A 23,985-nucleotide genomic window follows, 5' to 3' on the forward strand; every position below is an offset into this window, starting at 1 on the left:
GCCAGAACAACTGACACTGTTGAATAGTTCACTGCCTGTAAATACACTGTGTCAGCCAGAACAACTGACACTGTTGAATAGTTGACTGCCTGTAAATACACTGTGTCAGCCAGAACAACTGACACTGTTGAATAGTTGACTGCCTGTAAATACACTGTGTCAGCCAGAACAACTGACACTGTTGAATAGTTCACTGCCTGTAAATACACTGTGTCAGCCAGAACAACTGACACTGTTGAATAGTTCACTGCCTGTAAATACACTGTGTCAGCCAGAACAACTGACACTGTTGAATAGTTCACTGCCTGTAAATACACTGTGTCAGCCAGAACAACTGACACTGTTGAATAGTTCACTGCCTGTAAATACACTGTGTCAGCCAGAACAACTGACACTGTTCAATAGTTCACTGCCTGTAAATACACTGTGTCAGCCAGAACAACTGACACTGTTGAATAGTTCACTGCCTGTAAATACACTGTCAGCCAGAACAACTGACACTGTTGAATAGTTCACTGCCTGTAAATACACTGTGTCAGCCAGAACAACTGACACTGTTGAATAGTTCACTGCCTGTAAATACACTGTGTCAGCCAGAACAACTGACACTGTTGAATAGTTCACTGCCTGTAAATACACTGTGTCAGCCAGAACAACTTCTACCGTCTTCACCGATCTGTTCTACAGCAGAAGAACAACACATTGGTCTTGGGTGTCTTTGTTGTTTGTTACCAGACTCCGCCTCCGTTCTTTACGCGTGTTAATGAATGTGTGCGTTTTGGGATTGCCAACTTTTTTCAGAGAGATGTTGGCGCTTGCAAAAGCCATATCCTCAGCAGTTTATGTTTTTAGATGTATTTATATAGCGAATGAAAATAGCTACTTTATTTTGTTTGGAAATAGACTACATTTTCTTAGATAAAATGCCTGTTATAATGATGATAAAATACCATAAATAAGTTAAATATTTCTGTTGATAATGTCCTTAAGATAGGCTAATGATTTGGTGCATTAGGCTAAAGCGTAGGCTGCTGGTGAGAATAAGTGTTGGCAGACATAAGTCGGTCCACATGGTTGGGAATTTATTTTCGACTAATGGGATAATTACGTTAGATCAGGGATGGCCCCCCTTTTGTAGGCCTGGGGACCAATTACATAATAATAATAATAATACATCAACATTTTTGGGGGGTGGGGGAACTCAGTCGGGGTCTCAACTTACTGTTGAGTGTTAGAAAAGTAGATTACACAAGATGCTATTTCTAAATGTGGTTGTGCATCAGTTATCATATTAAAAACTGCAAACATTTGCCTCAACCCAAAATATGTATAATTGCAGGAAATTAACTTTAAAACTTTTCTCTTCGCTGTCACGAGGGAGGCCACTAAAATATTTTGCTGGTTTGGGTGTTTGTGTGAGTGTGAGTGTGTGTGTGTGAACCACTTTTTTGTAAATTTTATTTCACCTTTATTTAACCAGGTAAGCCAGTTGAGAACAAGTTCTCATTTCCAACTGCGACCTGGCCAAGATAAAGCAAAGCAGTGCGATTAAAAACAACACAGAGTTACATATGGGGTAAAACAAAACATAAAGTCAAAAATACAACAGAAAATATATATACAGTGTGTGCAAATGCAGCAAGTTATGGAGGTAAGGCAATAAATAGGCCATAGTGCAAAATAATTACAATTAGTATTAACACTGGAATGATAGATGTGCAAAAGATGATGTGCAAATAGAGATACTGGGGTGCAAAAGAGCAAAATAAATAACAATATGGGGATGAGGTAGTTGGGCGGGCTAATTTCAGATGGGCTGTGTACAGGTGCAGTGATCGGTAAGGTGCTCTGACAACTGACACTTAAAGTTAGTGAGGGAGATAAGAGTCTCCAGCTTCAGAGATTTTTGCAATTAGTTCCAGTCATTGGCAGCAGAGAACTGGAAGGAATGGCGGCCAAAGGAGGTGTTGGCTTTGGGGATGACCAGTGAGATATACCTGCTGGAGCGCATACTACGGGTGGGTGTTGCTATGGTGACCAATGAGCTAAGATAAGGCGGGGATTTGCCTAGCAGTGATTTATAGATGACCTGGAGCCAGTGGGTTTGGCGACGAATATATAGTGAGGGCCAGCCAACAAGAGCGTACAGATCACAGTGGTGGGTAGTGTATGGGGCTTTGGTGACAAAACGGATGGCACTGTGATAGACTACATCCAATTTGCTGAGTAGAGTGTTGGAGGCTATTTTGTAAATGACATCGCCGAAGTCAAGGATCGGTAGGATAGTCAGATTTACGAGGGCATGTTTGGCAGCATGAGTGAAGGAGGCTTTGTTGCGAAATAGGAAGCCGATTCTAGATTTAACTTTGGATTGGAGATGCTTAATGTGAGTCTGGAAGGAGAGTTTACAGTCTAACCAGACACCTAGGTATTTGTAGTTGTCCACATATTCTAAGTCAGACCCGCCGAGAGTAGTGATTCTAGTCGGGCGGGCGGGTGCAAGCAGCGTTCGATTGAAGAGCATGCATTTAGTTTTACTAGTGTTTAAGAGCAGTTGGAGGCTACTGAAGGAGTGTTGTATGGCATTGAAGCTCGTTTGGAGGTTTGTTAACACAGTGTCCAATGAAGGGCCAGATGTATACAAAATGGTGTCGTCTGCGTAGAGGTGGATCTGAGAGTCACCAGCAGCAAGAGCGACATCATTGATATACACAGAGAATAGAGTGGGCCCGAGAATTGAACCCTGTGGCACCCCCATAGAGACTGCCATAGGTCCAGACAATAGGCCCTCCGATTTGACACATTGAACTCTATCTGAGAAGTAGTTGGTGAACCAGGCGAGTCAGTCATTTGACAAACCAAGGTTATTTAGTCTGCCAATAAGAATGTGGTGATTGACAGAGTCAAAAGCCTTGGCCAGGTCGATGAAGACGGCTGCGCAGTACTGTCTTTTATCGATCGCGGTTATTATATTTGTTTAGGACCTTGAGCGTGGCTGAGGTGCTCCTCGTGATGAGTTCAGTTTTTTTGTGGCCCCCACCCCCATCAAAGTTTCCCATCCCTGCGTTAGATGATCATGGTACGCACACATGCCAATTAATTCACACGTGGTGTGAGAAGGTGCTTTTTTGTCCTCTTGAGGTCAGGTAGAGAAAACTCATCCAAAACACCTGGCCCTACATACGGACAACAGTTGGATTCTATTCTTGGATTGATTGACCTGTCCTCTTCTTGTTTCTCCCAGGGAGCATCTGTCAGTAGGAGGGTTCCCCTGGTGGCTGAGATGCTTCATCATCAACTGTATCCTCTTCCTCCTCCTCTTCTTCCTCACAACTCCCGCCATCATCATCTCCACCATGGACAAGTTCAACGTCACCAAGCCTGTCGAGTACCTCAACGTGAGTCACCTTTTCACTCACTTAGTGAAGCTCAGGAGGTCGACTGTCAGTGTGCGTCCCAAATGGCACCCTATTCCCTATATAGTGCACTACTTTAGACCAGAGAATGGCACCCTATTCCCTATATAGTGCACTACTTTAGACCAGAGAATGGCACCCTATTCCCTATATAGTGCACTACTTTAGACCAGAGAATGGCACCCTATTCCCTATATAGTGCACTACTTTAGACCAGAGAATGGCACCCTATTCACTATATAGTGCACTACTTTAGACCAGAGAATGGCACCCTATTCACTATATAGTGCGCTACTTTATATATATATATACTATATAAGGAAATAGTGCCATTTGGGACGCAGATTCAGTTTAACCCTTTTCAAGCCAAGCTGTGCTGCACAGGCCTGGGTACTGTCTGGCCTGGTTACTGTCTGGCCTGGGTACTGTCTGGCCTGGTTACTGTCTGGCCTGGGTACTGTCTGGCCTGGTTACTGTCTGGCCTGGGTACTGTCTGGCCTGGTTACTGTCTGGCCTGGGTACTGTCTGGCCTGGGTACTGTCTGGCCTGGTTACTGTCTGGCCTGGTTACTGTCTGGCCTGGTTACTGTCTGGCCTGGGTACTGTCTGGCCTGGGTACTGTCTGGCCTGGGTACTGTCTGGCCTGGTTACTGTCTGGCCTGGTTACTGTCTGGCCTGGTTACTGTCTGGCCTGGTTACTGTCTGGCCTGGTTACTGTCTGGCCTGGTTACTGTCTGGCCTGGTTACTGTCTGGCCTGGGTACTGTCTGGCCTGGGTACTGTCTGGCCTGGTTACTGTCTGGCCTGGTTACTGTCTGGCCTGGTTACTGTCTGGCCTGGTTACTGTCTGGCCTGGTTACTGTCTGGCCTGGTTACTGTCTGGCCTGGTTACTGTCTGGCCTGGGTACTGTCTGGCCTGGGTACTGTCTGGCCTGGGTACTGTCTGGCCTGGTTACTGTCTGGCCTGGTTACTGTCTGGCCTGGTTACTGTCTGGCCTGGTTACTGTCTGGCCTGGTTACTGTCTGGCCTGGTTACTGTCTGGCCTGGTTACTGTCTGGCCTGGGTACTGTCTGGCCTGGGTACTGTCTGGCCTGGTTACTGGCTGGCCTGGTTACTGTCTGGCCTGGGTACTGTCTGGCCTGGGTACTGTCTGGCCTGGGTACTGTCTGGCCTGGTTACTGGCTGGCCTGGTTACTGTCTGGCCTGGTTACTGTCTGGCCTGGTTACTGTCTGGCCTGGTTACTGTCTGGCCTGGGTACTGTCTGGCCTGGTTACTGTCTGGCCTGGTTACTGTCTGGCCTGGTTACTGTCTGGCCTGGTTACTGTCTGGCCTGGTACTGTCTGGCCTGGGTACTGTCTGGCCTGGGTACTGTCTGGCCTGGTTACTGTCTGGCCTGGTTACTGTCTGGCCTGGTTACTGTCTGGCCTGGTTACTGTCTGGCCTGGGTACTGTCTGGCCTGGGTACTGTCTGGCCTGGTTACTGTCTGGCCTGGTTACTGTCTGGCCTGGTTACTGTCTGGCCTGGGTACTGTCTGGCCTGGTTACTGTCTGGCCTGGTTACTGTCTGGCCTGGTTACTGTCTGGCCTGGGTACTGTCTGGCCTGGGTACTGTCTGGCCTGGTTACTGTCTGGCCTGGTTACTGTCTGGCCTGGTTACTGTCTGGCCTGGTTACTGTCTGGCCTGGGTACTGTCTGGCCTGGGTACTGTCTGGCCTGGGTACTGTCTGGCCTGGGTACTGTCTGGCCTGGTTACTGTCTGGCCTGGTTACTGTCTGGCCTGGTTACTGGTCTGGCCTGGGTACTGTCTGGACTGGTTACACACCCACCAGAACTGCTGTAACTGTGCTGGAAATATCAGAGCCTGCAGAGTACGGTTTGGTTGACACAGTAGTGTGAAAAGGGCTCATCTGTGTACAATTCATACATAAACCTAGTACACTAAAAACTACCAATATCCACTCACCCCCTCATCCTCTACTCTCCTCCTTCATTCCTCTCCTCTTCAACATCTTCTCTCCTCTCCTACCTCATCTCTCTACTCACTCTCTCACTCTACTCCAACCCTCCTCACAATACACTCATCCTCACATCTCCTCTCCTCTCCTCTCCTCCTTCCCTCCCTACCTTCCTCTCCTCCTCCTCTCCTCTTCCTTCTCTCTCCTCTCCTCCTCCTCCTGCTCTCCTCCTCCTCTTCCTCTCCTCTTCCTCTCCTCCTGTTCTCCTCCTCCTCTCCTCCTCTTTCTCTTCCTCTCCTCTTCCTCTCCTCCTCTCTTCCTCTCCTCCTGCTCTCGTCTCCTCCTCCTCCTCTCCTCCTCTTTCTCTTCCTCTCCTCCTCCTCTTACTCTTCCTCTCCTCCTCCTCCTCTCCTCCCTCTCTTCCATCTCTTCCCCTCCTCTTCCCCTCCTCTCCTCCTCCTCTTCCTCTCCTCCCCTCCTCCTCTTCCTCTCCTCCTCCAGAACCCCATCGTGACTCAGTTCTTCCCCACCCTGCTGCTGTGGGCCTTCTCTGCCCTCCTACCCACCATCGTATACTACTCTGCCTTCTTTGAGGCCCACTGGACACGGTACCACTCACACACACACACATTAATGTTGATCTTTCTGACTGTGTATCTAACACGTCTGGTCCCAGGTCTGTGTGTCAGTTGGCAAAACAGCACAAACAGATCTGGGACCTGGCTAACCTGGTAGAGCCATACAGAGAGCTCTTGTATTCTGTATTTCTCAATGTAATGTTGATCGTTTGACTTTCCATGTATTCTAATAGGTCTGGAGAGAACAGGACCACCATGCATAAATGCTACACCTTTCTGATCTTCATGGTCTTACTACTGCCCTCTCTAGGACTCAGCAGGTACTACATGTCTTCATTAATAATGATAATATATAGCACAGGTCCTCAACTGGCAGCTTCATTAAATAGTACCCGCAGGTACTACATGTCTTCATTAATAATAATAATATATAGCACAGGTCCTCAACTGGCAGCTTCATTAAATAGTACCCGCAGGTACTACATGTCTTCATTAATAATAATAATATATAGCACAGGTCCTCAACTGGCAGCTTCATTAAATAGTACCCACAGGCACTACATGTCTTCATTATTGTTGATGAAATCAACTTGATAGGAGGTACACAACACGCTCTCAGCCTCTCGTCATGATCTGTCCGGCCCTTACAGAGAACAACTATACCGGATTTTGGACAGGGTCGTTAGCATTAGAGTCATCAGACAAGTTTTTGCCCAAACCTAGCTCAAATTCTAGACGTCGTATTAAAACGAGGCTACAGAGTCCATAATGTGACCATTAGATTTAGATCCATTTGAACTGAATAAGTTTGTAGGTGCAACAGTTTTTATTAAATGTATAATTTATTGCTAGCACATGCACATTTCCGTCCATTAAGAACCAACAATGTGCTACCTTTTTTGTAGCATTACTGACAATGCTAACATCTTTTCAACTGAATTTTCAGAGTTATAAAACCTACTGTGTGTCTTGCGAAGTTATAAAACCTACTGTGTGTCTTGCGATTTCTGCATCTACACCCCCTCGAGCATCCCATTGGTTCCTGCATAAACACCCCCCCCCCCCCCCCCCCCCCCCCCCTTCCCCAGTCTACCGGTGTTCTAGCTAGATGGCTACCAGTGTCGCCCCTGCCTCCTGCCTGCTGTGTACCAAGAGTGTGCAAAGCTGTCATCAAGGCAAAGGATGGCTACTTTGAAGAATCTAAAATCTAAAATATATTTTGATTTGTTTAACACTTTTTGGGTTAATACATGATTCCATATGTGTTATTTCATAGTTTTGATGTCTTCACTATTATTCTACATTGTAGAAAATAGTAAAAAATAAAGAAAAACCCTGGAATGAGTAGGTGTGTCCAAACTTTTGACTGGTACTGATGATCTGATAAAATATATATATATATATATATATATATATATATATATATATATATATATATATATATATATATATATATATATATAGTGCACTATACAGTGGGGAAAAAAAGTATTTAGTCAGCCACCAATTGTGCAAGTTCTCCCACTTAAAAAGATGAGAGAGGCCTGTAATTTTCATCATAGGTACACGTCAACTAGATAGACAAATTGAGATTTTTTTTCTCCAGAAAATCACATTGTAGGATTTTTAATGAATTTATTTGCAAATTATGGTGGAAAATAAGTATTTGGTCACCTACAAACAAGCAAGATTTCTGGCTCTCACAGACCTGTAACTTCTTCTTTAAGAGGCTCCTCTGTCCTCCACTCGTTACCTGTATTAATGGCACCTGTTTGAACTTGTTATCAGTATAAAAGACACCTGTCCACAACCTCAAACAGTCACCCTCCAAACTCCACTATGGCCAAGACCAAAGAGCTGTCAAAGGACACCAGAAACAAAATTGTAGACCTGCACCAGGCTGGGAAGACTGAATCTGCAATAGGTAAGCAGCTTGGTTTGAAGAAATCAACTGTGGGAGCAATTATTAGGAAATGGAAGACATACAAGACCACTAATAATCTCCCTCGATCTGGGGCTCCACGCAAGATCTCACCCCGTGGGGTCAAAATGATCACAAGAACGGTGAGCAAAAATCCCAGAACCACACGGAGGGACCTAGTGAATGACCTGCAGAGAGCTGGGACCAAAGTAACAAAGCCTACCATCAGTAACACACTACGCCGCCAGGGACTCAAATCCTGCAGTGCCAGATGTGTCCCTCTGCTTAAGCCAGTACATGTCCAGGCCCGTCTGAAGTTTGCTAGAGTGCATTTGGATGATCCAGAAAAGGATTGGGAGAATGTCATATGGTCAGATGAAACCAAAATAGAACTTTTTGGTAAAAACTCAACTCGTCGTGTTTGGAGGACAAAGAATGCTGAGTTGCATCCAAAGAACACCATACCTACTGTGAAGCATGGGGGTGGAAACATCATGCTTTGGGGCTGTTTTTCTGCAAAGGGACCAGGACGACTGATCCGTGTAAAGGAAAGAATGAATGGGGCCATGTATCGTGAGATTTTGAGTGAAAACCTCCTTCCATCAGCAAGGGCATTGAAGATGAAATGTGGCTGGGTCTTTCAGCATGACAATGATCCCAAACACACCGCCCGGGCAACGAAGGAGTGGCTTCGTAAGAAGCATTTCAAAGTCCTGGAGTGGCCTAGCCAGTCTCCAGATCTCAACCCCATAGAAAATCTTTGGAGGGAGTTGAAAGTCTGTGTTGCCCAGCGACAGCCCCAAAACATCACTGCTCTAGAGGAGATCTGCATGGAGGAATGGGCCAAAATACCAGCAACAGTGTGTGAAAACCTTGTGAAGACTTACAGAAAACGTTTGACCTGTATAATTGCCAACAAAGGGTATATAACAAACTATTGAGAAACTTTTGTTATTGACCAAATACTTATTTTCCACCATAATTTGCAAATAAATTCATAAAAAATCCTACAATGTGATTTTCTGCAATTTTTTTTCTCATTTTGTCTGTCATAGTTGACGTGTACCTATGATGAAAATTACAGGCCTATCTCATCTTTTTAAGTGGGAGAATTTGCACAATTGGTGGCTGACTAAATACTTTTTTGCCCCACTGTATAAGGAATAATCATAATATATATATATATATGTTATCAGATCTTCAGTACCAGTCAAAAGTTTGGACACACCTACTCATTCCAGGGTATTTCTTTATTTTTACTATTTTCTACATTGTAGAATAATAGTGAAGACATCAAAACTATGAAATAACACATATGGAATCATGTAGTAACCCCATATTTGTTTTGGCACAAAACTACCTCCATACTTCCATTAGTGTGTATGGGTTACCTTCAGACGAGTCGTGAGAGTCTCCCATTTCCATAGAGGGATCATAATAGTTTGTAGGCCAAACCGTTCGGGCGCTACAGATGTTTTCGTGAGAAGACCGTTTTTCAGGGTGTCTCATGGTCTGACAAACACCGCTGCAGCTTGGCCACCTTCCACCGCAGATGCTGAAGGCTGACATATGCGGATCCTGTGGATTGAGATGCAGCACATGCAAAAAATGGATATCTATAGCTTAAACTGACATTTTTAAAAATTAGTTTACTTAGATTGATGCACGGGTGGACTGGAGTGATCAACTCTCAACGAAAACGTCATTGCTCATGCACTCCACCCCTACGGTACAACCCTACGGTACATTCCCTGAAATCCGAACACCAGCTGATTGATGGAGCACCAGGCCCTCTATGCACTGGTTTAATTTTTTTGTCCCACAGGAAACATCCAGCTCCTCCGCTACACAATATCAGAGAAGAAGACCAACGTTGTCCCGGGAAACATTTGGATGACCACGTCTAAGTCTGCGCATCTACCGCACCAGTGCCCTCCCTTTTGGTGTATCCCAAGTCGTTTCCTCCGAGGTGGATGACTAGGATGTCAGGGAGAGTAGTAGGTGGATGACTAGGGGATGTCAGGGAGAGTAGTAGGTGGATGACTAGGATGTCAGGGAGAGTAGTAGGTGGATGACTAGGGGATGTCAGGGAGAGTAGTAGGTGGATGACTAGGGGATGTCAGGGAGAGTAGTAGGTGGATGACTAGGATGTCAGGGAGAGTAGTAGGTGGATGACTAGGGGATGTCAGGGAGAGTAGGAGGTGGATGACTAGGGGATGTCAGGGAGAGTAGTAGGTGGATGACTAGGGGATGTCAGGGAGAGTAGGAGGTGGATGACTAGGGGATATCAGGGAGAGTAGTAGGTGGATGACTAGGGGATGTCAGGGAGAGTAGTAGGTGGATGACTAGGGGATGTCAGGGAGAGTAGTAGGTGGATGACTAGGGGATGTCAGGGAGAGTAGTAGGTGGATGTCAGGGAGAGTAGGAGGTGGATGACTAGGGATGTCAGGGAGAGTAGTAGGTGGATGACTAGGGATGTCAGGGAGAGTAGTAGGTGGATGACTAGGGATGTCAGGGGGAGTAGTAGGTGGATGACTAGGGATGTCAGGGAGAGTAGTAGGTGGATGACTAGGATGTCAGGGAGAGTAGTAGAACACAGAGCAGGTTGTGCCACTTCATACCTGGCGGCAGGTAGCTTAGTGGTTAAGAGCGTTGTGCCAGTAACCGAAAGGTCGCTGGTTCTAATCCCCGAGCCGACTAGGTGACAAATCTGTCTGTGCCCTTAAGCAAGGCACTTTAACCCTAAGTCGCTCTGGATAAGAGCGTCTGCTAAATGACTTAAATGTAAATGTAAATACCTTGCCCTTCAAGCCACCTAATGTGACAGTCAATGTATGTAAATAGTTCATGGCTACATGTTGATTATTGGTGTGTTATCCAGGAGCCTGCTTGATTTGTCTTGTTAAAAGAGATCAGGGAAATGTTTTGCCAGTTTATGCCATATTGGCTTAAATGGGTTCCTGTTTTTTCGCTTCGCTCTGGAATATCAGTTGTTTAAAGTGTAACTTGTTTTTGGTTATTTGTAAACTCAGGTTCCCTTTGTCTATTAGTAGGTTTTGGTTGAAGATCTGATAACATTCAGTATAAAACAATATGCAAAATGGATCATCAGAAAGGCGGCAAATACTTTTTCACAGCATGGTATATGACTGTGTCCAACACACCACCTGGTGTTTTGGTACCTAATGACCCCAAAAATATTTTATGAAAAATATTTTTTTCTCAATGGCATGTTTTGCTAAATAAAAAGGTTGAATAAAATAAAGGCAGGCAGCACATTACTACAAGACAAAACAGCTCAATCAAGCATAACAGTCTTCCTGATGGTCTGATGGCGGCAGGTAGCTTAGTGGGTAAGAGCGTTGTGCCAGTAACCGAAAGGTCGCTGGTTCTAATCCCCCGAGCCGACTAGGTGAAAAATCTGTCGATGTGCCCTTGAGCAAGGCACTTAACCCTAATTGCTCCTGTAAGTCGCTCTGGATAAGAGCGTCTGCTAAATCACTAAAATGTAAATGGTCTAAGTACAAAAGCTTGTACTGTGAAGAATCCAATACTTTAACTTGTATGTGGTATAATTCAGCAATAAGACCCGAGGGGGTGTGGCATAATTCAGCAATAAGACCCGAGGGGGTGTGGCATAATTCAGCAATAAGGCCCTAGGGGGTGTGGCATAATTCAGCAATAAGGCCCTAGGGGGTGTGGCATAATTCAGCAATAAGACCCTAGGGGGTGTGGCATATGGCCATTATACCACGGCTAAGGGCTGTTCTTATCACGACGCAACACGGAGTGCCTGGATACAGCCCTTAGCCGTGGTATATTGGCAATATACCACAAACTCCGTAGGTGCCTTATTGCTTATTCAAACCCACGATCCTGGCGTTGCATCGCCATGCTCTACAGAGGACCACTTAGCCAGTCAACACTTTTACCTACTGTATACTGTTCATTCACTACAGGGCTAGTAATACAGTTTCCCGGACTAGAATGTACTTTCTATGGAGTCCAGTAATAATAATAATAATATGCCATTTAGCAGACGCTTTTATCCAAAGCGACTTACAGTCATGCGTGCATACATTTTTGTGTATGGGTGGTCCCGGGGATCGAACCCACTACCTTGGCGTTACAAGCGCCGTGCTCTACCAGCTGAGCTACAGAGGACCACAGTAAGAAGTCAGAACAGCCTATAGGACACTGGGCTATCGCAGGGGACGCGTCCCATTTTTTGAGACTTTGGTATGACTCTGCCGGGGATCGAACTCCCAACCTTTTGAGTTGGTCTCAATGGAGTCCGGCACTAGCCTTAATCTGGGTGCAGGAAACTGTCCCTTTTATGATCCCATTCTCAGTCATGGAGTCTCTAATCCAATCATCAACCACCTCTTCTATCACTCTGAGAACTCAACTGTTTCCTTCTTCATTCCAGTCTGGACGTTTTCTTCCGATGGCTGTTTGACAAGCGCTTCCTGGATGATGCTGCTGTGAGGTTTGAGTAAGTAGCAGTTCCTAGTTCCTCTCTTAAGTTTCTTCCTAGGTTCCTTCGTCTAGGGAGTTTTTCCTAGCCACCGTGCTTCTACATCTGCATTGCTTACTGTTTGGGGTTTTAGGCTGACTTTTAGTAAAGCACTTTGACAATGTAAAAAGGGCTTTATAAAATACATTTGATTTGAACACAGTCACTCACAAGACATTCCTTTGGATGAATGAGACCTGCCTGTCAGTCTCTGTATGATATTTTCAACATGGACATCTTTATGTAATTGTTGAACATTGCATAGGTATGCCCTTACAATGCTCCTCAGCAGCAGTAACTCAACCTTTGTGGTTTGAGTCTGGTGGACTCTCTCTCTCTCTGTCTCTCTCTCTCTGTCTCTCTATCTCTGTCTCTCTCTCTGTCTCTCTATCTCTGTCTCTCTATCTCTGTCTCTGTCTCTCTCTCTCTCTCTCTCTCTCTCTCTCTCTCTCTCGCTGTCTCGCTGTCTCTCTCTCTCTCTCTCTCTCGCTGTCTCTCTCTCTCTGTCTCTCTCTCTCGCTGTCTCTCTCTCTCTCTCTCTCTCTCTCTGTCTCCTCTCTCTCTGTCTCTCTCTCGCTGTCTCTCTCTCGCTGTCTCTCTCTCTCTCGCTGTCTCGCTGTCTCGCTGTCTCTCTCTCTCTCTCTCTCTCTCTCTCTCTCTCTCTCTCTCTCTCGCTGTCTCTCTCTCTCTCGCTGTCTCTCTCTCTCGCTGTCTCTTTCTCTCGCTGTCTCTTTCTCTCTCTGTCTCTCTCTCTCGCTGTCTCTCTCTCTCTCTCTCTCTGTCTCCTCTCTCTCTGTCTCTGTCTCTCTCTCTCTCTCTCTCTCTGTCTCTCTCTCTCTCGCTGTCTCTCTCTCTCTGTCTCTCTCTGTCTCTCTCTCTCTGTCTCTCTCTCTCTGTCTCTGTCTCTCTCTTTCTCTCTGTCTGCTCTCAACCTTTGAACCTCTACCTTGTGCACTGTGGTCTCTGCTGGCCACGTTCTGGCTCATAATGTAAAGTTGTCAGTCTTATCTTAGTGATGCTTGTAACAGTTATCTATCTTTCAATTATCTCCAGTCAGAACAGCTTCCATATTCTCTGATGTCTCTTATGGAACTAGCTGTTCATTGTTTAGGATAGTATTTTAGGAAGAGCTGAACCCCTTAGCAGCCTATCCCCTACCCCCCAATGCCTGGGGTATTCAGTCATTCCCTGATTAGAGGGGTAGAATTAAAACAAACAGTGGAACTGGCTCCTAGGTCCAGGTTAGAGTCTGGTAGAGAGGGTTATATTGGCACTATGGCAACAACTTCTATTCCTATTCAATCTTCTCAGATCCACAGTGAATAGGGTCTGAGATTCAGTGAGAGTAATATTCTTGTTGTGATGTCATTTCCTGTCTTCGCCCCACCTCATAATCTAACGTAGTGGTTCTTATTTTAACCCTGCTTTCAGGTAACAATTAGAACAGCAACCATGTTCTCTCATCATATTGTGTCCTTATGGACCTGGCTGTCCTTTGGGTTTGGTTTCGTCCTTTAGGAGGGAGGTAGTCTCTAATACCCCGTTTCACACTATTGTGCCGACCCGAACCGTACTGGGCTGGCCTGGTTACGCATCCCACATCGTTTCAGCAACCATGCTGGAAAAGATCATGTGAAGAGAACAGAACATATCCAATCCAGCGTACTATGGTTCTGGTTGGCACGATTAGTCTGAAAAAGGTATGTTATTGTCGTGATGTCGTTTCCTGTCTTCCCTCAGGTGTGTGTTCCTGCCTGACAACGGGGCGTTCTTTGTGAACTATGTCATCGCGTCGGCGTTCATCGGTAACGCCATGGATCTGCTGAGGATCCCTGGTCTGCTCATGTACATGACCCGGCTGTGTCTGGCCCGCTCTGTTGCCGAGAGACGCAACGTCAAGAGGGTGAGTGTAGCGGAGCTCCACCTGGTGGTCAGGAAGACCTCAGTTATCCAATCCCATAAACTACATCACTACTAGGATGCAAATAGTTATATCAAAGATGATCTATGGACTGACAAGATAGTCAACTGACCGCTCTAACAATGGGAATATATGTCCACAAAGGCAGGTGGGATCAGGCGGGAACATTTTAACCAATGAGAAGCCAGATACGCGTGTGAACAACACATCAACATAACATTGTTTTTTGTCAAAGTTGCCAGAATGCCACATTCCTCCACTTATATCAGTACATTCGTAATAACCTAAACATCACAAAACGTATCTTCGATCAAATAAACATCACGTTGCAAATGTTATGTTGACCAAATTCGACACTCACTGACCTCGTACATAAAATCCCCACCTCCACTGGTTAACGTTGTATTTTCGTGTGGACAGATTTTGAGGCGGAGTCGAGCCCTCTCCTCTTCCTCTCTGGTTATATGCTACTGGGTCGAAGTCAATTCCATTTCAAACCAGTCAATTCAGGAAGTAAACTGAAATTCCAATAAGGAAAGCAATGAGGAAAATGTAAGTTGGAATTGAAATGTACTTCCTGAATTGACTGTGTTGAAATAGAATGAACCCCAACCCTGACAAGCTATGCTTTTGTTGAACTTAAGCTTCCCTAAGGACATACGATAATATCCTCCTGTTAATATGTGTATCTCTGCAGCACCAGGCCTATGAGTTCCAGTTCTATAACTCTATTTCTATGCTCTGCAGCACCAGGCCTATGAGTTCCAGTTCTATAACTCTATTTCTATGCTCTGTAGCACCAGGCCTATGAGTTCCAGTTCTATAACTCTATTTCTATGCTCTGTAGCACCAGGCCTATGAGTTCCAGTTCTATAACTCTATTTCTATGCTCTGCAGCACCAGGCCTATGAGTTCCAGTTCTATAACTCTATTTCTATGCTCTGCAGCACCAGGCCTATGAGTTCCAGTTCTATAACTCTATTTCTATGCTCTGCAGCACCAGGCCTATGAGTTCCAGTTCTATAACTCTATTTCTATGCTCTGCAGCACCAGGCCTATGAGTTCCAGTTCTATAACCCTATTTCTATGCTCTGCAGCACCAGGCCTATGAGTTCCAGTTCTATAACTCTATTTCTATGCTCTGCAGCACCAGGCCTATGAGTTCCAGTTCTATAACTCTATTTCTATGCTCTGCAGCACCAGGCCTATGAGTTCCAGTTCTATAACTCTATTTCTATGCTCTGCAGCACCAGGCCTATGAGTTCCAGTTCTATAACTCTATTTCTATGCTCTGCAGCACCAGGCCTATGAGTTCCAGTTCTATAACTCTATTTCTATGCTCTGCAGCACCAGGCCTATGAGTTCCAGTTCTATAACTCTATTTCTATGCTCTGCAGCAACAGGCCTATGAGTTCCAGTTCTATAACTCTATTTCTATGCTCTGCAGCACCAGGCCTATGAGTTCCAGTTCTATAACTCTATTTCTATGCTCTGCAGCACCAGGCCTATGAGTTCCAGTTCTATAACTCTATTTCTATGCTCTGCAGCAACAGGCCTATGAGTTCCAGTTCTATAACTCTATTTCTATGCTCTGCAGCACCAGGCCTATGAGTTCCAGTTCTATAACTCTATTTCTATGCTCTGCAGCACCAGGCCTCTGAGTTCCAGTTCTATAACCCTATTTCTATGCTCTGCAGCACCAGGCCTATGAGTTCCAGTTCTATAACTCTATTTATATGCTCTGCAGCAACAGGCCTATGAGTTCCAGTTCTATAACTCTATTTCTATGATCTGCAGCACCAGGCCTATGAGTTCCAGTTCGGAGCAGCCTACGCCTGGATGATGTGTGTCTTCACTGTGGTCATGACCTACAGCATCACCTGTCCAATCATTGTCCCCTTCGGTGAGCTGAGCTCCACTGTCACTGTCACCTGACTGTAGTAGGTTATTTATCACCTGACTGTAGTAGGTTATTTATCACCTGACTGTAGTAGGTTATTTATCACCTGACTGTAGTAGGTTATTTATCACCTGACTGTAGTAGGTTATTTATCACCTGACTGTGTAGTAGGTTATTTATCACCTGACTGTGTAGTAGGTTATTTATCACCTGACTGTAGTAGGTTATTTATCACCTGACTGTAGTAGGTTATTTATCACCTGACTGTAGTAGGTTATTTATCACCTGACTGTGTAGTAGGTTATTTATCACCTGACTGTGTAGTAGGTTATTTATCACCTGACTGTAGTAGGTTATTTATCACCTGACTGTAGTAGGTTATTTATCACCTGACTGTGTAGTAGGTTATTTATCACCTGACTGTGTAGTAGGTTATTTATCACCTGACTGTAGTAGGTTATTTATCACCTGACTGTAGTAGGTTATTTATCACCTGACTGTAGTAGGTTATTTATCACCTGACTGTAGTAGGTTATTTATCACCTGACTGTAGTAGGTTATTTATCACCTGACTGTAGTAGGTTATTTATCACCTGACTGTAGTAGGTTATTTATCACCTGACTGTAGTAGGTTATTTATCACCTGACTGTAGTAGGTTATTTATCACCTGACTGTGTAGTAGGTTATTTATCACCTGACTGTAGTAGGTTATTTATCACCTGACTGTAGTAGGTTATTTATCACCTGACTGTAGTAGGTTATTTATCACCTGACTGTGTAGTAGGTTATTTATCACCTGACTGTGTAGTAGGTTATTTATCACCTGACTGTAGTAGGTTATTTATCGCCTGACTGTGTAGTAGGTTATTTATCACCTGACTGTAGTAGGTTATTTATCACCTGACTGTAGTAGGTTATTTATCACCTGACTGTAGTAGGTTATTTATCACCTGACTGTGTAGTAAGTTATTTATCACCTGACTGTAGTAGGTTATTTATCACCTGACTGTGTAGTAGGTTATTTATCGCCTGACTGTAGTAGGTTATTTATCACCTGACTGTAGTAGGTTATTTATCGCCTGACTGTGTAGTAGGTTATTTATCACCTGACTGTAGTAGGTTATTTATCACCTGACTGTGTAGTAGGTTATTTATCACCTGACTGTAGTAGGTTATTTATCACCTGACTGTAGTAGGTTATTTATCACCTGACTGTAGTAGGTTATTTATCACCTGACTGTGTAGTAGGTTGTTTATCACCTGACTGTAGTAGGTTATTTATCACCTGACTGTAGTAGGTTATTTATCACCTGACTGTAGTAGGTTATTTATCACCTGACTGTGTAGTATGTTAGTTATCACCTGACTGTAGTAGGTTATTTATCACCTGACTGTAGTAGGTTATTTATCACCTGACTGTAGTAGGTTATTTATCACCTGACTGTAGTAGGTTATTTATCACCTGACTGTAGTAGGTTATTTATCACCTGACTGTGTAGTAGGTTATTTATCACCTGACTGTAGTAGGTTATTTATCACCTGACTGTAGTAGGTTATTTATCACCTGACTGTGTAGTAGGTTATTTATCACCTGACTGTGTAGTAGGTTATTTATCACCTGACTGTGTAGTAGGTTATTTATCACCTGACTGTGTAGTAGGTTATTTATCACCTGACTGTAGTAGGTTATTTATCACCTGACTGTGTAGTAGGTTATTTATCACCTGACTGTAGTAGGTTATTTATCACCTGACTGTGTAGTAGGTTATTTATCACCTGACTGTGTAGTAGGTTATTTATCACCTGACTGTAGTAGGTTATTTATCACCTGACTGTAGTAGGTTATTTATCACCTGACTGTGTAGTAGGTTATTTATCACCTGACTGTGTAGTAGGTTATTTATCACCTGACTGTGTAGTAGGTTATTTATCACCTGACTGTAGTAGGTTATTTATCACCTGACTGTGTAGTAGGTTATTTATCACCTGACCGTAGTAGGTTATTTATCACCTGACTGTGTAGTAGGTTATTTATCACCTGACTGTAGTAGGTTATTTATCACCTGACTGTGTAGTAGGTTATTTATCACCTGACTGTAGTAGGTTATTTATCACCTGACTGTAGTAGGTTATTTATCACCTGACTGTAGTAGGTTATTTATCACCTGACTGTGTAGTAGGTTATTTATCACCTGACTGTGTAGTGGGTTATTTATCACCTGACTGTGTAGTAGGTTATTTATCACCTGACTGTGTAGTAGGTTATTTATCACCTGACTGTAGTAGGTTATTTATCACCTGACTGTGTAGTAGGTTATTTATCACCTGACTGTGTAGTAGGTTATTTATCACCTGACTGTGTAGTAGGTTATTTATCACCTGACTGTAGTAGGTTATTTATCACCTGACTGTAGTAGGTTATTTATCACCTGACTGTGTAGTAGGTTATTTATCACCTGACTGTAGTAGGTTATTTATCACCTGACTGTAGTAGGTTATTTATCACCTGACTGTAGTAGGTTATTTATCACCTGACTGTAGTAGGTTATTTATCACCTGACTGTAGTAGGTTATTTATCACCTGACTGTGTAGTAGGTTATTTATCACCTGACTGTAGTAGGTTATTTATCACCTGACTGTGTAGTAGGTTATTTATCACCTGACTGTGTAGTAGGTTATTTATCACCTGACCGTAGTAGGTTATTTATCACCTGACTGTGTAGTAGGTTATTTATCACCTGACTGTAGTAGGTTATTTATCACATGACTGTGTAGTAGGTTATTTATCACCTGACTGTAGTAGGTTATTTATCACCTGACTGTGTAGTAGGTTATTTATCACCTGACCGTGTAGTAGGTTATTTATCACCTGACTGTGTAGTAGGTTATTTATCACCTGACTGTAGTAGGTTATTTATCACCTGACTGTAGTAGGTTATTTATCACCTAACTGTAGTAGGTTATTTATCACCTGACTGTAGTAGGTTATTTATCACCTGACTGTAGTAGGTTATTTATCACCTGACTGTAGTAGGTTATTTATCACCTGACTGTAGTAGGTTATTTATCACCTGACTGTAGTAGGTTATTTATCACCTGACTGTAGTAGGTTATTTATCACCTGACTGTAGTAGGTTATTTATCACCTGACTGTGTAGTAGGTTATTTATCACCTGACTGTAGTAGGTTATTTATCACCCGACTGTGTAGTAGGTTATTTATCACCTGACTGTGTAGTAGGTTATTTATCACCTGACTGTAGTAGGTTATTTATCACCTGACTGTAGTAGGTTATTTATCACCTGACTGTGTAGTAGGTTATTTATCACCTGACTGTAGTAGGTTATTTATCACCTGACTGTAGTAGGTTATTTATCACCTGACTGTAGTAGGTTATTTATCACCTGCCTGTGTAGTAGGTTATTTATCACCTGACTGTAGTAGGTTATTTATCACCTGACTGTGTAGTAGGTTATTTATCACCTGACTGTGTAGTAGGTTATTTATCACCTGACTGTAGTAGGTTATTTATCACCTGACTGTAGTAGGTTATTTATCACCTGACTGTGTAGTAGGTTATTTATCACCTGACTGTAGTAGGTTATTTATCACCTGACTGTAGTAGGTTATTTATCACCTGACTGTAGTAGGTTATTTATCACCTGACTGTGTAGTAGGTTATTTATCACCTGACTGTAGTAGGTTATTTATCACCTGACTGTAGTAGGTTATTTATCACCTGACTGTGTAGTAGGTTATTTATCACCTGACTGTAGTAGGTTATTTATCACCTGACTGTAGTAGGTTATTTATCACCTGACTGTAGTAGGTTATTTATCACCTGACTGTAGTAGGTTATTTATCACCTGACTGTAGTAGGTTATTTATCACCTGACTGTAGTAGGTTATTTATCACCTGACTGTAGTAGGTTATTTATCACCTGACTGTGTAGTAGGTTATTTATCACCTGACTGTAGTAGGTTATTTATCACCTGACTGTAGTAGGTTATTTATCACCTGACTGTGTAGTAGGTTATTTATCACCTGACTGTAGTAGGTTATTTATCACCTGACTGTGTAGTAGGTTATTTATCACCTGACTGTGTAGTAGGTTATTTATCACCTGACTGTAGTAGGTTATTTATCACCTGACTGTGTAGTAGGTTATTTATCACCTGACTGTAGTAGGTTATTTATCACCTGACTGTAGTAGGTTATTTATCACCTGACTGTGTAGTAGGTTATTTATCACCTGACTGTAGTAGGTTATTTATCACCTGACTGTAGTAGGTTATTTATCACCTGACTGTAGTAGGTTATTTATCACCTGACTGTGTAGTAGGTTATTTATCACCTGACTGTAGTAGGTTATTTATCACCTGACTGTAGTAGGTTATTTATCACCTGACTGTAGTAGGTTATTTATCACCTGACTGTGTAGTAGGTTATTTATCACCTGACTGTGTAGTAGGTTATTTATCACCTGACCGTAGTAGGTTATTTATCACCTGACCGTAGTAGGTTATTTATCACCTGACTGTAGTAGGTTATTTATCACCTGACTGTGTAGTAGGTTATTTATCACCTGACTGTAGTAGGTTATTTATCACCTGACTGTAGTAGGTTATTTATCACCTGACTGTGTAGTAGGTTATTTATCACCTGACTGTAGTAGGTTATTTATCACCTGACTGTAGTAGGTTATTTATCACCTGACCGTAGTAGGTTATTTATCACCTGACCGTATAGCTATGAGAAAGTAACAATGTCTATTCCATGAACACATTCCATTTCTAAAATGAAAAGGGGAGGGGATCCCTGTAGTGGGGCTTATGGACGAGATAGTTTTTAGGCCCACTGACTGTCTCTCTGCTCCTACGTCTCCCTCTCTCTCTCTCTCTCTCTCTCTCTCTCTCTCTCTCTCTCTCTGCTCCTACGTCTCCCTCTCTCTCTCTCTCTCTCTCTCCCTCTCTGCTCCTACGTCTCTCTCTATCTCTCTCTCTCTCTCTCTCTGCTCCTACGTCTCTCTCCTCTCTCTCTCTCTCTCTCTCTCTCTCTCTCTCTCTCTCTCTCTCTCTCTCTCTCTCTCTGCTCCTACGTCTCCCTCCCTCCCTCTCTCTCTCTCTGCTCCTACGTCTCCCTCCCACTCTACCTCTCTCCCTCCCTCCCCCTCTCTCTCTCTCTCTCTCTCTGTCTCTCTCTCTCTCTGTCTCTCTCTGTCTCTCTCTGTCTCTCTCTGTCTCTCTCTCTCTATCTCTCTCTCTCTCTCTCTCTCTCTCTCTCTCTCTCTGCTCCTACGTCTCTCTCTCTCTCTCTCTCACTCTTTCTCTCTCTCTGCTCCTACGTCTCCCTCCCTCCCTCTCTCTCTCTCTCTCTCTCTGCTCCTACGTCTCCCTCCCACTCTACCTCTCTCCTCCCTCCCCCTCTCTCTCTCTCTCTCTCTCTCTCTCTCTCTCTGTCTCTCTCTCTCTCTGTCTCTCTCTGTCTCTCTCTGTCTCTCTCTGTCTCTCTCTCTCTCTCTCTGCTCCTACGTCTCTCTCTCTCTCTCTCTCTCTCTCTCTCTCTCTGCTCCTACGTCTCCCTCCCTCCCTCCCTCCCTCTCTCCCTCCCTCTCTCTCTGCTCCTACGTCTCCCTCCCACTCTACCTCTCTCCTTCCCTCCCCCTCTCTCTCTCTCTCTCTCTCTCTCTCTCTCCCCCCCCCCCCCCAGGTCTGATGTACATGCTGTTGAAGCACCTGGCAGACCGCTACAACATGTACTATGCCTACCTTCCCTCCAAGCTGGACAAGAAAATCCACTCTGGTGCCGTTAACCAGGTGGTGGCAGCACCCATCCTCTGTCTCTTCTGGCTCCTGTTCTTCTCCACTGTCCGCACAGGTACGAGGGTCGCCATCTAGTGGCCATTCTGGGTCAGAACAGCCTTTCTCTCTTATGCACGGTGTCTTCAGAAAGTATTCATACCCCTTGACCTTTTCCACATTTTATTGTTACAGCCTGAATTTAAAGTGGATTAAATTGAGGTTTTGTCACTGGCCTACACACAATACCCCATAATGTCCAAGTAGAATTATGTTTTTTGACATTTTTAAAGATTAAACATTTTAAGCTGAAACGTCTTCTGTTTGCACCAACGCACTAAAGTAATACTGCAAACATTTTGGCAAACCAGTTAACTTTTTGTCCTGAATACAAATGGTACTGAGTACCACTCTCCATATTTTCAAGCATACAGTGCATTCGGAAAGTATTCAGACCCCTTCCCCTTTTTCCACATTTTGTTACATTACATTGTTACATTGATGAGGAAAGAAAGTCATTTAAATCAATCTATACACAATACCCCATAATGACAAACCAAAAACCAGGTTTTTAGACATTTAAAAACAACAGATACTTTATTTACATAAGCGTTCAGACCCTTTGCTATGAGACTCGAAATTGAGCTCAGGTGCATCCTGTTTCCATTGATCGAACCCGGGTCTGTAGTGACGCCTCACCTCACCTCACCTTTAGACCGCTGCCCCACTCCGGAGGCCTCCATTGATCATCCTTGAGATATTTCTACAACTTGATTGGAGTCCACCTGTGGTAAATTCAACTGATTGGACATGATTTGGAAAGGCACACACCTGTCTATATAAGGTCCCACAGTTGACAGTGCATGTCAGAGCAAAAACCAAGCAGTCGAAGGAATTGTCCGTAGAGCTCCGAGACAGGATTGTGTTGAGGCACAGATCTGGGGAAGGGTACCAAAAACTTTCTGCAGCATTGAAGGTCCCCAAGAACACAGTGGCCTCCATCATTCTTAAGTGGAAGAAGTTTGTAACCACCAAGACTCTTCCTAGAGCTGGCCGCCCGGCCAAACTGAGCAATCGGGGGAGAAGGGCCTTGGTCAGGGAGGTGACCAAGAACCCGATGGTCACTCTGACAGAGCTCCAGAGTTCCGATGTGGAGATGGGAGAACCTTCCAGAAGGACAGCCATCTCTGCAGCACTCCACCAATCAGGCCTTTATGGTAGAGTGGCCAGACGGAAGCCACTCCTCAGTAAAAGGCACATGACAGCCCGCTTGGAGTTTGCCAAAAGGCACCTAAAGGACTCTGACCATGAGAAACAAGATTCCCTGGTCTGATGAAACTAAGATTGAACTCTTTGGCCTGAATGCCAAGCGTCACGCCTGGAGGAAACCTGGCACCGTCCCTACGGTGAAGCATGGTGGTGGCAGAATCATGCTGTGGGGATGTTTTTCAGCGGCAGGGACTGGGAGACTAGTCAGGATCGAGGGAAAGATGAACGGAGCAAAGTGCAGAGATCCTTGATGAAAACCTGCTCCAGAGCGCTCAGGACCTCAGACTGGGGCGATGGTTCACCTTCCAATAGGACAACGACCCTCAGCACACAACCAAGACAACGCAGGAGTGGCTTCGGGACAAGTCTCTGAATGTCCTTGAGTGGCCTAGCCAGAGCCCGGACTTGAACCCGATCGAACATCTCTGGAGAGACCTGAAAATGGTTGTGCAGCAACGCTCCCCATCCAACCTGACAAAACTTGAGAGGATCTGCAGAGAAGAATGGGAGAAACTCCCCAAATACAGGTGTGCCAAGCTTGTAGCGTCATACCCAAGAAGACTCAAGGCTGTAATTGCTGCCAAAGGTGCTTCAACAAAGTACTGAGTAAAGGGTCTGAATACTTAAAATATATATATGTGCAAAAATGTCAAAACTGTTTCCTTTGTCCTTATGGGGTATTGTGTGTAGATTGATGAGAAAAACAAA

At 44.2% G+C, this 23,985-nt stretch overlaps 1 protein-coding gene across 1 annotated transcript in view; it reads left to right on the forward strand.

Moving 5' to 3' along the window:
- Nucleotides 1-23,985, forward strand: part of LOC311122453 (CSC1-like protein 2) — a gene marked incomplete at its 5' end in the record, with an annotated part of 69,315 nt that overhangs the window by 36,778 nt on the left and 8,552 nt on the right. Inside the window, 7 exons of the mRNA XM_084196807.1 lie at nucleotides 3,245-3,398; nucleotides 5,873-5,979; nucleotides 6,183-6,269; nucleotides 12,300-12,365; nucleotides 14,127-14,289; nucleotides 16,105-16,210; nucleotides 21,920-22,087. Coding sequence (XP_084052933.1) covers nucleotides 3,245-3,398; nucleotides 5,873-5,979; nucleotides 6,183-6,269; nucleotides 12,300-12,365; nucleotides 14,127-14,289; nucleotides 16,105-16,210; nucleotides 21,920-22,087 — 851 coding nt within the window. The remainder of the gene's footprint in view (nucleotides 1-3,244; nucleotides 3,399-5,872; nucleotides 5,980-6,182; nucleotides 6,270-12,299; nucleotides 12,366-14,126; nucleotides 14,290-16,104; nucleotides 16,211-21,919; nucleotides 22,088-23,985) is intronic.

Source organism: Coregonus lavaretus (genome assembly GCF_964263955.1).
Source record: "Coregonus lavaretus genome assembly, contig: HAP1_SCAFFOLD_510, whole genome shotgun sequence".
In the NCBI taxonomy this organism is placed as follows: Eukaryota; Metazoa; Chordata; class Actinopteri; order Salmoniformes; family Salmonidae; genus Coregonus; species Coregonus lavaretus.